Consider the following 16,319-nt stretch of genomic DNA (forward strand, 5'->3'; position numbering starts at 1 on the left):
AAAGTATTCTTTGTTTATCAAACAGAATTAAAATGTATAGGAAATATTTTATTAACAGAAATATCAAACGATTACAAGCACATTTTACACTTTATATATCATACATATATAGCCACACGTAGGAACAAAAGAACACACTAACATATAAACAAACTTTTATATAAATACCCCCACTTGATTCCTATCCACACAAAACTAGTATCTTCTTCACCAACTAAATTTTGATATATATACATATATCTTTTCATGACATCTTTTCCACGCACATACATTTAAAGAAACTAATGTAAGTATTCTTTGTTTTTAAAGACGAGATGAATGAAGGATAATTAACCCTTTCAAAATAGTTAAACGATCGCCAATGTCATTACAAGCTCTAATGCATAGTGCAATTCATGTTGTCAGTTAGTGAAGAAATAGGCTTATATTACTGGGTTTGTTTTTTTAATGGTTGTTCATTTTTTTTTTCTTTTTTGGGATACAAGAGTTATAGATACAAAATATACATACTCAAATATATATCTTTTTTAAAAACATAAAAACAGAAATATGATTATGAGATACAAGGGTGATTGTGTAACTTTAACACTAAAAGCTGCAGCTTGAAATGGAACGTTGGTTACACCAACGTTTTGTTTAAGAGCTTTTCGAATCAAAATAAAAGCTACCGCTAATCCATCCAAACAAAATTTTTAAAATCATAGGAGCTTTTTATTTAAAAATAAAAGCTAAAGCTCCCTAAAAGCTTCCGCCAAACATACCCTTTAACATTAAAATAAAAGCTACAACTAATGCTTACCAAACAAAGCTTTTAATATAATAGGAGCTTTTGATTCAAATTAAAAAGCTAAAGCTAGGTTTATTGACGAAAGATAATAGGTTTATTCAAATTAAAAGCCAAACATAGCCAATATATTAGAAATTTGTTTATTGACGAAAGAGAGTAAATCAAAAGGATAGAAAGTGTAAAATATAGAAAGACATAAGATTCATGTTTTTGCTATGTTATATCCAAAGTTGTAAAACTCCTACGAGTAATCCGAGTACCTAACCTATTTCATCGAGTCTAATCCGAGTCATGAGTTTTTACATAAAAAATGATAAGAAACTATCAACAAATCCAATGTTTAAACAAGTATAGCAAAATAATCGAGTTGAAAAAGATTGTTTGAATATCATCTCCCTTTAAACTTACCAGTTACCAACGTACCATTAGGGATACTCTTATGTAGTCACGAGTAAATCTATTTTAGGGTTCAAACAACCCCCATTGATTCAGGTATTCTCTTTCAACCGCTCTTCTTCTTCTTATTATTATTGTTTATTGATTTATATAATAATTTCAATCACCTTTTTTTTTGTGTGGCTAAATTAGGGCTAGTTCTTTTTTACCAATTCTCCTGAATTAAAATGGAGTTTTCTATGTTTACTAGCTATATATGTTGAGAACAAACCTAAGTATATGTATGTTCTACATTAAAATTTAAGTTAAAAAAAAAATAGAAGTAATCTTTATGTGTGTGTGGACTGTGTTTAGTAAAATAAATTTGGAAATGAGGTTATTTATCTAAACTTCCACATTTCTATTACTTTTAGTTCAACCAGTTTACTTCCATTACACTTTTTTTTTTTTTACTTTCAAGTAACTCTTGTGATGTGTTGATATCGTTCAGCGGGTAAAAAGCTTACAACGTGAAAGGTTATGAAAAATTATATTGTTAAAAAGAGGCAAAATGAAAAGGATGTTGTATTGTTAGATATTCAACTTTTATGGTTTTCGGTCGAAGTTCTACGACAACCATATACTTTTCTTTTTGTTTCATTTTAACCATTAATTTTAGAAAGCCACGTCAGATGTAAAAAGCTCAAATGTTGCTACTAACGATACAATTTTTCAAAGGACAATGGTTACTTGGAACTAAAAGAGTTTAAATAGTCATAGGGAGACATGCCGTAAAAGTATGTTGTTATCTTAGCCTTAGATACTTTGCCCTTAAGAATAAAATGAAAATTACAGGCACATATCGGCCTCCTCGTTGATATTGTTTCTTAACGCGAGCTCTATAGTTAGTTGTCTTTGTGTAATCAACATTTGTAAAGAAGTATGTTATTTTACTTTCTACTCTATTACCCAAGAAATTGATTTGTTTATTTACATTTGTAGTTGCAGGCCATTCTTTGATATGGTACTACATTGTAGTTTATGAAGCTGCAAGACGACAAGGTGTATCAGAGAAAATGGACTTTGATCACGAGAATGTCAGATTAGTTGTGAATGAAGATAGATTGAGCAGTTTGCCTGATGAACTTATTCATCATATTCTCTCTTGTATTGATGACACCAAGTTTGTTGTTCAAACATGTTTGCTGCTGTCTCCAAGATGGCAGTTTCTCTGGAAGTCATTGCCTCGTCTCAGCTTTTATAGTGGTCGTTTCCCTACTCTACCTAAATTCTCCAAGTTTGTGACCAATGTTCTCTCTCGTCGCAACAATCACGTGGAAGTGTCTTCGGTAAAGCTAAAATACAGTGGAGCAGCCAGTCAAGCGTTTGTGAAGAAGATCGCAAATTATGCGTTTTCTCACAATGTCCAAGAATTAATCGTCATTAGTTGGCCCAAAAACTACTATGAATACCCTCTTTGCCTTTTTAGCTCTACTTCTCTTAAGCATTTCACTTTCAGCAGCGAGCTACTTGATCCTGACTTTACACCTAAAATGCCTAAGACACCTTGGAACTTTCCCGCATTAACTACTTTGCATCTCAGTGAAATCACATTGTGTGAGGATAAGCGTGAATACTTTGATCTCTTTTCCAATTGTGTGAACTTGAAGAACCTTTCTTTGTCAAGTTTCAGGGTCCAGGCTAAGGTATTTGACATCATTTCCCCTCGACTTTCCAGTCTTTTGCTTAGCAAAAAAAAGTGTACAACTGTTATCAATGTGATTGCACCTCAACTTGAAAATCTTACTATAATTAATTGCTCCATCAATCACTTGGATGCGGCACCTGGACTTTCATCTTTTGTCTACTCTGGTGAAGCTCCTCTAAAGTGGTTTAAAGGTAGTTTCCATTTTCTAAACAAAGTGAGTGTCTGTTTTTCCTTCTGGCGTTCAAACATGTTGTATCGTGAGGAAGATGCCCGTGAGACTATCAGCATGCTTCAAGAGCTCCAGAGTGTCAAATTTCTTACGCTTAACTTTGACATTGTTGAGGTATGTTGATATCTTATCAATCGTTTATGAGATATTTTGAAGAAATTCGGGACTTAAAACACGCCATTCAGTTTTAGAAAATCAATCTCGCACTTCATTGTCAAAAAATAAAGAAAAAAACTTGTAATGATGAATATCTGGATTCCATGAAACGAATTATTTTTAGCGTAATCACATATGCATCATTTATCACATACAGAGCAGCTTGTGATGATTCTTAAACCCTAATCTGAGGTGATTACAGTTATGCTCTAATAGTCTCATTTTTAGAGGTGCTAGTGCTTATTTCTCTGGGAGAGATTGCCTAAAACTTAGGTTGTTCCACACATCGAACATATTCTTCGCACTTGTTCATTGCCTATTAATTATTACCTAACACCCCATCATTAGCATAAAAGGTAATATATGATGGTTGATATAAAGCAGAAAAGAAGCTGACTCATATGATACAAAACTATATGCAGATGCCTGAGTTAATTTAGTGAAGGGTGAACACATCTTTCTATTATGTTAAGAAAAATTCTTATTAGAAAAGGGATACATAGGTTATGCATCTTTGATGTATGTTTTTTATGTGATTTTCATGCAGTGCCTTTCTGCGTATCCGGATTTGCTGTCGCACCTTCCTTCACCTTTTAGCAACTTGATTTGCTTAACTATAGACCCCAACATGAGGAGGGATGCATACAAAGTAAACATGTCTACTGAAGCTAGAAACTTCTTGCTTGAGAACTCTCCAAGTGCAATGTTCATCATGGATATACCCGAGGTATTTATCAAGTGCTCTTCATGCAAACCCGTTATTGGTTCAGTGGGTCTAATAGAACCCCAAATTGAACAAAGGAATTGATAAATATAATTGCTGTAACAGAAATATTACAGGATAGTAGACCCAATTTGAGATTGGTTAATCTCCAAGAACAAAGGTAATTGATACCCAATTTAGATAATATAAACTTGGACAAAACCTAAAACTAGAACAAAGGTTATAAATATGCATTAACAGGATAATAATAACTAGCCCTTTCAGCTACCCATTCACCCACTATCCGCCTTTTTCGATAACCACTTTGAACAACTTTTGGAATTCTATCAATACACCCCTGCCGTACAAACAACTTGTCCTTAAGTTGAAAATCTGTTACTTGTGCTAAGCCATCCTCCATTTCCTTTTAGGCTGACCCGCTTCATAAACCCATCCGTTAGCTAAAGCGGATCGCGAAGGCCTAGCAATACTTTTGTCTTTTGCATATGGCTCCACCTTAATGATCATCTGATAGCACGTTTGATTTCAGTGATTTCCCATTTATCATGCGTGTTCCTTTCAATCGCAAATGGTTGTTTAGAGTCGATATTCCCTAACTCTTCCCCCGATTCCAACAATTTGGATGCTAGGATTTGCCAGTGCTTCTCAGAATCAAATATGTGTGCAAGATTCCAGGGGTGGATGACTTCATCTCCGGCCACTAAAAAAAGGAAGTCCAAGTTTTGGCCAAGATTAACCGATAACCACCGAGTTTGACCGAGATTAGACCAAGCCGGGATTATGGCCCGATAATCAGTTTTTTGTATCAGTCTACTTCCTATATCCGATATATTTTCGGTATCTTGACTGAGATGGGCGAGATTTACAACACTGCGTCTAATAGTGCTGTAATGGTCAATAACTGGGCCTAGATAACCGAAATCTGGGTGGTAAGTGCCATCCATATTCCAGTCAATGGAGCCAATGATAGAACCCCCAAATTGAACAAAGGAATTGAAATTGATAGATTTAATTGCTTTAAGAAAAATACAGGATAGTAGACCCAATTCGAGATGGGTTAAAATCCAAGAATAAAGGTAATTGATACCTAATTTAAATAATATAAACTCTCAAACTAGAATAAAGGATATAAATATGCATTAACAGGATAATAACTGCTAGCTCTTTCAGCTACCCATTTACCCACTATCCCCCTTTTTCAATAACCGCTTTGAACAACTTTTGGGAATCTATCAGGGTCATAATTCATAACCCGCGTAATGATCTTGGTTGGTAGGTTTACTAACATAATGTCAATATTGATTGTCATGGTTTCTTATGGAAATTTGAAACTTCTGGTTTGGCTCTTATCTATCCACAAATGATGCTAATCTGACTTTACAACATATGAACAATATCTAGAATCGTCTAGAAATATTATTTTGTGGCACTGTGAAAGAACATATTGAATATATAATCACGAAGGATCTGAGATTGATGTCAGGTTTTTACTTTGAGGCCATTTTCTCTCATTTTACAGGAACCACCTACAAAAGCAATGATCGCAAAACAGGCCAGGGAGATGAAAAGAGCCAAACTGATTGCAGATATTGAGCGTTGTATGACAGAATTGAAAACTTCACTAGAACAGGTAAATACGGTCCTTGTTGAGAGAAAAGAAGCAGCGGAAAAGACAAAAGTAGCTCTTGAGAACATTATTCCGGAAGTAAAGGTATGGACCAAGAAAACGATAACGAAAAGTGAGCCTGAGCAACCAACAGAATCTGCTGAGAGTCGGAAGGTTTTGGGTGGACTGATGACCAAGTTTCTTGCTCGGGTCAAGAAGATGGAAAAACTAGTTATGCAATATGATGACCTCTCTGTAGACATTCGTTCAAAGAAGGAATATGTTATATTATTATTTGAAAAGTTGCCTAAGCGACAGAGGGCGGAGATGGAAACACGCTACGCTCGTCAACTCGAAGAAGCAGAAATTCTCTCTGTTCATCTACACTCAACATATGAAGATGCATATAACTATCTAGAGGAAATGCTTGGTGATGTTACTGAATGTATATCTGGTTGCAACTCAACATGTCAAGACGTATCCAGTAGCAAACTTCCTTTGGCATCACAACCATCTTCCTCTACTTCAGCCATTGTAAGTTAGTGATTCTATAGTTCAGACTTCATATAATCGTACTCCAAAGCTTATATCTTTGTGGGTTTGTGGCTTTCTATCACACAATAATGTCAGATTAATGCACTGTCCATGGTTGTTGACTCCTAGTTTTCAACTTGACTCAAAAACTTGATTTTTTTACTCTGACTTGAAACTAAATTCAATTGGTAAGAGTCAGAACATTACAATATTAGATAAATATATATATATATATATAATAGGGTAACACTCCGGTGAGAACACTTTTAAAATAAGAACGGTGACAACACATTGATCCGTCAAAATTGAAAAAGTCACGTTTTTTGTATTGTGCATCCATCTTGGATGCATATTCATCAAAATGATGCATCCAGTAAAAACGTGATTTTTTTGATTTTGACGGATCAATGTGTTGTTGAACACTTAAATAATGATAATTAGTTATACACTATGTTAGTTTTATGGACTTTTAATGCATCAAAATGTAGTTTTTAAGTGTTCTCACCGTGTTCTTATTTTAAGACTGTTCTTATTTGATTGTCCCCCAATTATACAAGTATATGGTACAAAAATAATATAAAATATTAAGCTAAAAATATAAGAATACTATTGAAACAAAATCAAATTTAAAAGCATATAAAGATATTACGTGTAAAATTTTAAAAATTAAAAACCTTTTTTAATTGTGACTTACACCGACTCAGACGAGTCCGGAGCAAAATCGAGTCATCTACCGGTCGCCTCATTTTCATTTTATTTTGACTTGACTCGTACGAGTTTGAGTACTATGGCATGCTTTGCATGAACTACTCACCCAGGTAACCATTCTTTGGCTTTCATCTAATTACTTGAGTGTTGCTAACATTGTTAATGTCATCTTCCCACAGCCTCGACCTTGAGTATCAATCCTTAGCCATGAACCATCCACCCAGGTAAGCATTTCCTTGGTCTATCTAATCGTTGTACATCAGATGCTCTTTTGGTCGATTTGTTCTCTTTGTTTTATCCATTGCATACATCTTGAACTTATGTACCAGTTCAAATATTTCTATTAGAGATTTCGTTAAAATTGAATATGCAAGTACCGTGATTTTTTCAGAGACGCCAAAGATCATGACGGTATAAATATGCTCCTCCCCGCATATTTCATACATTTTCCCATGGAAAAGTCAGAGTTATCATCAAAATTGACTTGGTTGGGGTTGTTCTTGAATCTTAGTCTTTTTTTTTTTTGTGCTGTTAAACTTTTATTTACTAGGAGCGTTTTCTTTACATGATTATATGATGCCATTTTGTACGCAATTTTTGTGGAGATGGTACTTTAACTATTTTAGTAGAAAAGCTAAAATCTCAATGTCCAACTCCTGGAGTTAAGTTTAGCCGAACAAACATAGGAGCACGAACACTTACATGAACCAAGTTTTGTATAGTTTTCATTCGTTTAAGTTTAAAAGGACACATAGTTACTTACAAAAAAGTCAAATAGCCTTACAAACAGGGAATCAAAGAGGTAGCCAAATAGCCGCACTTGATCCATGAAAAAAAGTCACAGTTACTTACAAAAAGCGAAAGATTCAGGTTTTTCACCTAGATAAACATTGACACTATTTTACATACTATATGTGTTTGGAAACATGTTTAGTAATAATTGATAATGCAAACTTCATACGAGAACATGGGTTTGCTTATGAATAATACAAAATGATCATATTGATCTTACTTTTATCTCATAATATATAAATAAGACTCGAATTAAGAAGTACATTTACTTGTTCACGACATGACAATTTCTTCGTATTTGGCCTTTGGTCCCAGTTAGAACCTTGAGTCCTCCCATCCTGCTCATTGAGTAAGCAAATCCCCCCCTGAAGTCTTCTAGGCTGTTAGCAAATTCATCAGTTAATTCATAGGTGTCACCACCATAGCGCATCTGTTGGTCGACCTCTAGAACAGACTTGTTAGACAACACTCTTGAATAGTAAGAGTTTGTAAACTTGTGTGTTGGATTTTGCGGGTTCAGGTTTATGAGAGGGTTGGGCTGGCCCAGTTTGACCTTCTTTGGACATAGCTTTTGCAAGTAACTCAATGTTGCTAATTCCATGGTTGGGTCTGGTTTTCCAGTGTTATTGAAATTGTATAGCCGGTCTACAATGTTACTACAACGAGTTCTTCCCATCATATGTCCTCCTAAAACACCCAAATACGATAAAGAGGTTAGAAAGAAAAGGAAAATGATGGGCAATGGCAAATTTGTGACAACAAAATGTTGTATACGTACCTAGGAGTGTAACCATGTCTTGCAGATTTAGACCTTTAGATGTGAAGTAGGCAAGAGCAGTTTCCCATGAGATGGAGGGTGAAGGGAGGTCAACCCATGAAGCTTCTGATTTGAGCCCGTCTCTTCTTCCTAAGAAAACCGGGTATGATGGCCCTCCTGACTGTACATTTCACATAAGCATAATAAGGGTTGAAAGTTAATTCATTTTAGATGCGTCGTCAAATGGAAATCCAGCCAATTTACTTATATAAATTGAATGGGCCTATTTGACTTATTTTTCTTTATCTCATATCCATAACTTAAAAGCATTCAAAAAGATGAATGGGTCAAATGATTAGTCGAACTAGGGATGAGCAAAAAAACCGTTGACCCGCGCCCGACCTAGAACCGAACCGACCCGCCCAAAGCTGAAACGGGCCGGGTCACGGGTCACGCATTGTGGTTTTCACGGATCACGGGTCATGCGGGTAGGGCCGTGCCGGGTCGGGTGAAGACAAAAACCAAAAAAAAGTGAAGGAAACCCGTAACCCGCCCGTACCGGTCCCGAACCGAACCGGCCCGGACCTTCACAGGCCGGGTCACAGTTTCGATTTTCATGCATTCGCGGGTCGCGGGCCGGGCTGGGTTTTCACGGGTCGGGCCGGGTCAGGCCATTTGCACATCCGTAAGTCGAACTGCTGGTGTAATTAGTCTACTTACAACCTATCAGTTCCTTAATTAGTCATACAATTTAGATTGATAATGTATCTAGTAAATTATTGTTTTGTAATCAGAATTGGTCCCATTTATATGTGGAGCATGTAATAAGAATTCATCTTGTCACACGATTAAGGAAATGAATATATAGCACGTTACGATGTCTTACAAAGAAAATGGCATCTCTAGCTGCAATATTCATAATATCTGCACACGATACTGCTCCAGGACACCTTGCTTCAACAACTTTCTTCAATACGTCAATAACAACATACGCCCCTAGTCCTCGGTTCTTTGGTGACTTTTTCTCTGTGTTCTCACCATCCAACAATATCGATGCATCGCAACCCTGTAGTTACGTTCATAATATCAATTATGTATACTATACATACATATGTAGTAGTTTAATTTAAGAAGAAAAATATATAAAAAGATAATTAAGAATAAGAACATACATTAACCATGCAATCAGCATATAACAACTTAATGAGCTTCGGGGTTATTGTCTTGTCCTTGTCAAATATAAGTTTCATTTGATGTCGAATAAAAGGTTCCACATTCGAACAAGTGTTGTGAACCTTGTAATAGTGGCGGATCAACGGGGTTGATTCTGGTGGCAGTAGTCCAGCCGCTGTAACCTTAGCGCCACTAACCGCTAAAATAACTACAAAGGAGAGAAACAAACACTGGTCACGCTTCATCTGTTTGATTGATGTTGAAAGTGTCATGTACAAATTAAACTTGATTGTATATATGTACTCTATGTATGTATATATGTGTATGGATGATTGTAAGCATATATGGGATGTACGTATATATATAGACTACTACTCGTACATGTATAGTCTTTCAATTCAGTTGGGTGTACAGGCAATGCTCACGTGGAAATGAATTTAAATTCATTTGTGGCCAGTTGGCTTTTCTTAGAACCCTCAAAATTTCTATACTACGTTTATTTTACTCGGGATTCAACTTTTGCATTAGCTTTAGTTTTGGTTTGCGTGACAAATGTCTATGATTTAATTAAGTGGTTTCTTTGAAAATACAGTATATCTTAGTTTAGTGTTTAAATAATTTTTCTCACAATTAATTCAATTTTTCAGTGATTGATGGATATGTAATAAATTTAATCTTGTTTAGTTAAGTGGTTTTTGACACGAGAGTATAAGTTTATTCGGATGAGGATTAATTGATTCAATTTTAATCAACCGCAGGGTAATGCCCTCAATTTTTAGGTGAATAAATTTATTTTACTAAAAAAAAGTTCTCAATTCAATCAGATTAACCAAGAGTTTATTCCTTTCTAACACAACAATCCCTTCTCGACGGTAATGCCCCAAGAAGACAAATAATTAGTCAAATAAGAATTTGTAATTGTTTATAATTTCATTTCTATAATTGTAAAGAAAGTGTTTCTAATTAGTTGTATTTTTAGTTAGAATATTTTTCATATCTTTGGTCTTGACTTTTGTGGAATGAGAGGGGAGGGAGTCATAATCTCATCTCCTTTCATCTCTCAACTTTATATATAATCAAATTGTTCGACCTTATTTTAACTTTCTAATTTTTTTTTTCATTTCTTTTTTAGTGGTTAACATCACTCTCATCCCCTTTCATCTCCCTGCCATACACTCCCCCATCTCCATAGGAGTATCCAGCCCTCCCCCTTTTTTTTTTCTCTCCATCTCCTTCGAATGGCGGCTGGACATACCCTTTCCATCTTCCCATCTCCCTCCTCATCTCTCTACACACTCCCTCATCCCTAAGCAAATGAGCAATTATTCATCGACACACAGGTTATTAATTATAGGTAACTATTTCGTACATGTGTAGAATGTGTGAAAATTTGTTTAATGATCTTTTTAAACAAAGAAAGTTATAAATATTTATCTAATCATTATTTGTTAACCTATAAATTAATCTAATCATAAAATGATAACATTTTAAAAAACTAAAGGATAAAATTTTAAAAAAAAAAAAAAAACTTGATGAAATATATATGTCAAATTTTTAAGACTTTAGTTGATTTTTAAACCAATCTTTAAATTGATTTATCATCTTTTTTATAATAATCTAGTTGGAATACATTTGTTTTTTCTTGAATTGTTGAGGGAATATGGGCACATTGTCATATGCCATACAATTTTGAGTACAAAAAGTGTAATGAACTCCATATTAAACATCGCATTTTCTGTATAATCGTCCGTCATAACTCATAAGTTATGCACTACCAATGCAATCACAAAAATCTTGTTTGGAAAAGCTTAGGGTGCGTTTAGTTGGAGAAAATGTTTTTAAGTTTTTCATTTTTAGTTTTCTAGAAAATGAAAAGGTTTTTCATTTCTAAAAAACCCTTGAAAATTTTGAAAACACGTTCAAAATAAAAGATGGAGTTTTCATTTTTTTCATTTTAGAAAACTAGAAAACATGTTCAAATTCATTTGTTTTCTAATTTTAGGTTTAGAAAATAGAAAAGTGAAAACAAAAACTGAAAAAAACAGTTTTCTAATTTTAGTGCAAAAGTTGGAAAAGAGAATTTTCATTTTCTAAGAAAACTTTTCTAAAAAATTACAATTTGAACGCGTTTCTTGTTTTCCATGTTTTCATGGAAAATGAAAATAGAAAACAAGGGAGTTTTCTTGAACTAAACGCACCCTTAGTTTTATTATTTGGTCAAAAATGTCCACTGACAATGTACATGTACTAATGAAACATGAGTCGACTATAGATTTACAACAAAAAAAAATAACGATTTTTAAATGACTCTTATTCGTTCCCAAAGGCTAAATTACGGAGTAGAACTTTATGAGCTGTGATGATTTTATTTTTTACTTTTTTAATTTAGTTTTCTATTATGTTATGATTTTAGTGTATTTTGTGTTATTTGGACATATCTCGTAATTCTTTGGTAGTCACTTAAGACATTTGCTATTTTTAAAGCCGTTTCAAGGAAAAAACTTTATAAGTTGAAAATATAATGGGAATAGAAAATTACCCAAGTCAATTTTTTAACTTATCGCCTCTAAATAAATCTTTATCTTTATATATACTAAAAGACACTTGATCTAATTTCAATTGATCAATCACAACTCTCAATTTTTTAAAATTAATTAAATCAACTCATGTATAAACTAATTTACACTTTTTGATTTCCTATCACTAATTTACACTTTTAACCCAATTCAAAAACAATTAATATAATTTACACTTAATTATTATTGTTGTTATTATTAATTGTAATCAAAGTATAATTAGGATAATCATTCTTATTATTAGTAATTGAAGTCAAATTATATTTAGGATACAAAATCTTCTATTTAACATTCAATATTGTATTTTAATATCTCAATTCTTTTTACATTTTAAATATAAATATTTTTTCTCATATATGAATTCTTATATTAATAATGTTATAAAATCCGTGTATTTAACACGGATCTAGTAAATAATAAAAGTGATTATACATACATCAAAATTAGTTGTTGGTTAATGGGTGTGTGCGATTGGTCGGCTATCTATGTACCATGGGATCTAGGGATACACCCGTGCATTAGATCCTAGATCTCGATCCTTTCTTCAAGACCTTTCAATAATTCGGTGTACCTTGCATTTTATTCTAAATTTTTAACGTAAAATAAAACTTAATACACATAATAAGGGTTACAAGTTACATACATCATCGAAGGTTTAAATTACGATCAAACTAAAACAACGTATGTCATATATTCCGATATTTACGAGTTTTATTTATTTATTTATTTTTTTATGAAAAAGGTTACATATATCAATGGTGGAAAAATAAAAGTTTATTAAATACAATGAAAATAACGTTTTATTTAAGTCAAAGTCAACTATATACACAGTTTGGCAAAAGGTGAAAATTATTAGTTAGGATATTTTATGTAATCACTACCTGCATACATACATCAACTTAATAGTATCCTTTTTTTCATATGATGATTTAAAACATTGATAGTGCAGGGATAAAAATTTTGATATATGTAACAATGGATGTATGTATGACGCCATGGTCGATGAATGTAGTTTTTAAACGTTCAGTTTTTCTATACAAAAAGGAGTGGCGGCGCAGCTTCTTGCCCGTTCGCCTTTTATTTTTATTTAAATTACTTTATCTATCAATTTTATGGATTAATGCTATTTTTTTTTTCTTCTAAAAAAAAAGGTATGGTATCCTCTTATGGGTATATCTGACTATCAAGGGTACCTGTTGATTCTTAGTGTGTAATATGTAGCAAATGTTTTCTGTTTGTATGTGTTAGAACTCATAGCCATGGGTTGTCGGGGTTTGTGTAACTCGTGAATAATAGAATACATTAGTTTACTTGGATTCCATATACTGTAGCTCGTCCCACATCGACTAGATAAGCTTCCTCTGGTTGGTTTATAACTCGCTATGTAAGAACACATACTGTCCCTTCGGGGACATCTGATAAAATTGGAACGATACAGAGAAGATTAGCATGGCCCCTGCGCAAGGATGACACGCACAAATCGAGAAATGGTCCAAATTTTTTTCCGGACCTCCGTTATGGTTTATTTCAACCTTTTAAACTTTTTTTTTTGCCCCTGCACAAGGATCACACGCACAAATCGATAAATTGTCCAAATTTTTTTTTCAACCTCCGTTATGGTTTATTTCAACCTTTTAAACTTTTTTCTTTTGTTATGCGATGAGAAAATATGTAAGTAAATGTAATGTCAAACAAAGTATACATTAAATTAGAGTTAGGTTGTACCAAACTTTTATTAAAGACAGACCTACCATTGTCTTTTTAAATAGCACATATCAGAAAGTGTGAATGTGAATTATAACTTTTTATGATATTTTCGTTTCGGTGTTTAAAATAATTGTGAGAGACAAAGATGGAAGGATTTGAAGGGATTGAACACAAATTTATAGATGCCAATGGGATAAAGATGCACGTTGCAGAAATGGGTCAAGGCCCTATAGTGTTACTAGTTCACGGTTTCCCTGAACTCTGGTACTCCTGGCGCCACCAGATCCTTTACTTAGCGGCCCATGGGTACCGTGCTGTAGCCCCTGATCTCCGTGGCTACGGAGACACCACTGGTGCGCCTGTAGATGATCATACCAAATTCACTACAATGCACGCCGTAGGTGATCTGGTTGCACTCATTGACGCCATTGGTGGAGGAGATAAGAAGGTGTTTGTTGTTGGGCATGATTGGGGTGCTCATATCGCTTGGAGACTTTGTTTGTTTAGACCTGATAAAGTCAAAGCCTTGATCAGTTTGAGTGTTCCCTTTACTCCAAGAAATCCTGGACAGAAACCTGTACAGATTTTCCATGCTGCATATGGAGAGGATCACTACATTTGCAGATTTCAGGTGATGTTTTTTGTGATTTAATTATAACCAAAATATGACACAACTTTCATTGACCATAAGTCAAGTGTATCTATCATCCATGAGCTATAATATGTTTTTTTTTAAAACAGCTTTGATATATATAATTTGTCTATCTGTGTTGGCGAATCTACTTTTTCGGTTTTAACTACAAAATTCAGTATATTGTGCTCACTCTTTTGTTAATGATAACTTTGTATAGGAAACAGGAGGAATGGAAGGTGTTTTTGCAAGTCTTGGAACTAAAAAAGTTGTTACAAAATTCTTGACATATCGTGATCCCCAGCCTTTTTATTTTCCTAAAGATAAACCTTTTGGAGATGCACATGATACTCAAGTCATCTTGCCTGCTTGGTTATCTGAAGAAGATATTGATTATTACACCCATAAATTTGACCAAACTGGCTTCACCGGAGGGATTAACTACTACCGTTGTTTTGATCTGTAAGTTCTCCATCAATTCTTTGTCCTAGTAGCTTTTCTAACCATTGTTCTGAGCTTGCAGAACATGAACATTTTTGCCCCAAGTTATATGGACAGTTTTTTGTAAAAAAAATTAGTCAATCACAATGATCACAAATGTTCAAAATTTTGTAAGTAGACAGTTTCTTTTAATGGTTAGTTTTTTTTTTTTTACTTGCAGAAATTGGGAACTTGAAGCACCTTGGACAGAGGCTAAAATCAACGTACCAGTGAAGTTTGTTGTAGGAGAGTTAGATTTGGTGTATAGTATCCCAGGGGTCAAGGAATACATACACAATGGTGGATTTCACAAATATGTACCTATGTTGGAAGAAGTTGTTGTGATTAAAGGTGCGGCTCATTTCATCACTCAAGAGGTCCCAGATAAGGTCAACAAAAACATTTACGACTTCCTTCAGAAGTTCTAATCCTCGATCTTTCGATATGCTTTTGTGACTGTCCATGATTCCGTAGAGATCTCAAGGTCTCGGTTTAATCATATATGTGTTGAGGTTACTCGCAGTAACGTACAATTGGTGTGTAACAATCTTAGAAAATTGAAATTACCCTCTTAATTGGCTAGGATATACATTTTGCCTCGTACGTGGTTAATACTTAATAGTATATAATAATAAGGGTTATTTACTGAAATGGTACCTAGACTATCCACTATATTACTGATTTCATACCAATAACTTTAAAATTACTCTCATCATACCCCAACTTATCAATTCTCCACTTGGACGATACCTAACCTGACGGGTGCCAGTTTGGCCGTTAAGTTGGGGTATAACTACCGTAAATTTTAAAGTTTTAGGTATGAAATCAGTAATATAGTGGATAGTCCATGTATCATTTATGTAATTAACCATTATTATTATTATTATTATTATTATTATTATTATGATGATGATGATGATGATGATGATGATGATGATGATGATGATGATGATGATGGTTGTCGTTGTTGTTGTTTTTAATTATAAAAAGTATTATTTAGGAATAAATAATTTTAAAAAGTATATTGATAATTTTTTGTAAATATTTACTTTTATTTTATAAAAGAATACTTTATATTTATAAAAACAATTATTGTAAATATTTAATTTTTTATTAAAAATTATTAATATATCAAATTATAGCACGATGATTGATGCTGCACAACGTAAACGCGTCAAATATAAGACTAAATGTGCGGATATTGGATATGGATTTCTCCCTTTCTCATTCTCTTCTTTTGGGAAACTTGAAAAGGATGTCGTGACTATACTAAAGCGGATCCGAAAGTTCTCCGTGACTTAAGACATTGGAGCACGTGCAGCTGCTCATATATTTAGTAGGGTTGGTTTTGCTATAGTTAGAGGAGTGGGGGCCCA

General features: G+C 33.8%; 3 protein-coding genes and 1 non-coding gene across 5 annotated transcripts; 3 read left to right on the forward strand and 1 right to left on the reverse strand.

Annotated features, from left to right (window-relative positions):
- Positions 1–1,012: 1,012 nt before the first annotated feature.
- Positions 1,013–7,421, forward strand: LOC122610095 (putative F-box/FBD/LRR-repeat protein At4g03220). 2 transcript variants are annotated; one of them, XM_043783087.1, is made up of 6 exons: positions 1,013–1,279; positions 2,165–3,213; positions 3,803–3,982; positions 5,499–6,119; positions 7,007–7,051; positions 7,219–7,421. In XM_043783087.1, the coding sequence occupies exons 2-5, from the start codon at positions 2,239–2,241 to the stop codon at positions 7,016–7,018; spliced, it is 1,788 nt and encodes a 595-aa protein (XP_043639022.1). In that variant the 5' UTR covers positions 1,013–1,279; positions 2,165–2,238; the 3' UTR covers positions 7,019–7,051; positions 7,219–7,421. The 2 variants fall into 2 exon arrangements, with proteins under 2 accessions (XP_043639022.1, XP_043639023.1); XM_043783088.1 differs by having other exon boundaries at positions 1,245–1,279; positions 2,171–3,213.
- A 463-nt stretch (positions 7,422–7,884) lies between these two features.
- On the reverse strand, positions 7,885–9,808 carry LOC122580569 (probable peroxidase 26). Its single transcript, XM_043752841.1, has 4 exons — positions 9,549–9,808; positions 9,263–9,442; positions 8,398–8,557; positions 7,885–8,306 (listed from the first exon to the last, which is right to left on the reverse strand). The coding sequence occupies exons 1-4, from the start codon at positions 9,792–9,794 to the stop codon at positions 7,885–7,887; spliced, it is 1,008 nt and encodes a 335-aa protein (XP_043608776.1). The 5' UTR covers positions 9,795–9,808.
- A 3,460-nt stretch (positions 9,809–13,268) lies between these two features.
- On the forward strand, positions 13,269–15,532 carry LOC122578813 (epoxide hydrolase A-like). Its single transcript, XM_043750856.1, has 3 exons — positions 13,269–14,463; positions 14,684–14,925; positions 15,125–15,532. The coding sequence occupies exons 1-3, from the start codon at positions 13,978–13,980 to the stop codon at positions 15,369–15,371; spliced, it is 975 nt and encodes a 324-aa protein (XP_043606791.1). The 5' UTR covers positions 13,269–13,977; the 3' UTR covers positions 15,372–15,532.
- LOC122580703 lies at positions 13,525–13,627 on the forward strand. Its single transcript, XR_006320849.1, has one exon. It is a non-coding gene; the product is annotated as a U6 spliceosomal RNA (small nuclear RNA).
- Positions 15,533–16,319: the final 787 nt, after the last annotated feature.

Source organism: Erigeron canadensis, chromosome 8, assembly GCF_010389155.1.
Source record: "Erigeron canadensis isolate Cc75 chromosome 8, C_canadensis_v1, whole genome shotgun sequence".
Taxonomy (NCBI): Eukaryota; Viridiplantae; Streptophyta; class Magnoliopsida; order Asterales; family Asteraceae; genus Erigeron; species Erigeron canadensis.

Excerpts from the sequence above, each read along its gene's own strand:
- LOC122578813 (XM_043750856.1), top strand. The coding sequence starts at position 13,978 with ATGGAAGGATTTGAAGGGATTGAACACAAATTTATAGATGCCAATGGG. Across the intron at positions 14,464-14,683 it reads ACTACATTTGCAGATTTCAG|GAAACAGGAGGAATGGAAGG; the intron begins GTGATGTTTTTT and ends AACTTTGTATAG. Across the intron at positions 14,926-15,124 it reads TACTACCGTTGTTTTGATCT|AAATTGGGAACTTGAAGCAC; the intron begins GTAAGTTCTCCA and ends TTTTACTTGCAG.
- LOC122580569 (XM_043752841.1), bottom strand. The coding sequence starts at position 9,794 with ATGAAGCGTGACCAGTGTTTGTTTCTCTCCTTTGTAGTTATTTTAGCG. Across the intron at positions 9,443-9,548 it reads ATGCTGATTGCATGGTTAAT|GGTTGCGATGCATCGATATT; the intron begins GTATGTTCTTAT and ends ACGTAACTACAG. Across the intron at positions 8,307-8,397 it reads AGACATGGTTACACTCCTAG|GAGGACATATGATGGGAAGA; the intron begins GTACGTATACAA and ends TGGGTGTTTTAG.
- LOC122610095 (XM_043783087.1), top strand. The coding sequence starts at position 2,239 with ATGGACTTTGATCACGAGAATGTCAGATTAGTTGTGAATGAAGATAGA. Across the intron at positions 3,214-3,802 it reads TTAACTTTGACATTGTTGAG|TGCCTTTCTGCGTATCCGGA; the intron begins GTATGTTGATAT and ends ATTTTCATGCAG. Across the intron at positions 3,983-5,498 it reads TCATCATGGATATACCCGAG|GAACCACCTACAAAAGCAAT; the intron begins GTATTTATCAAG and ends CTCATTTTACAG.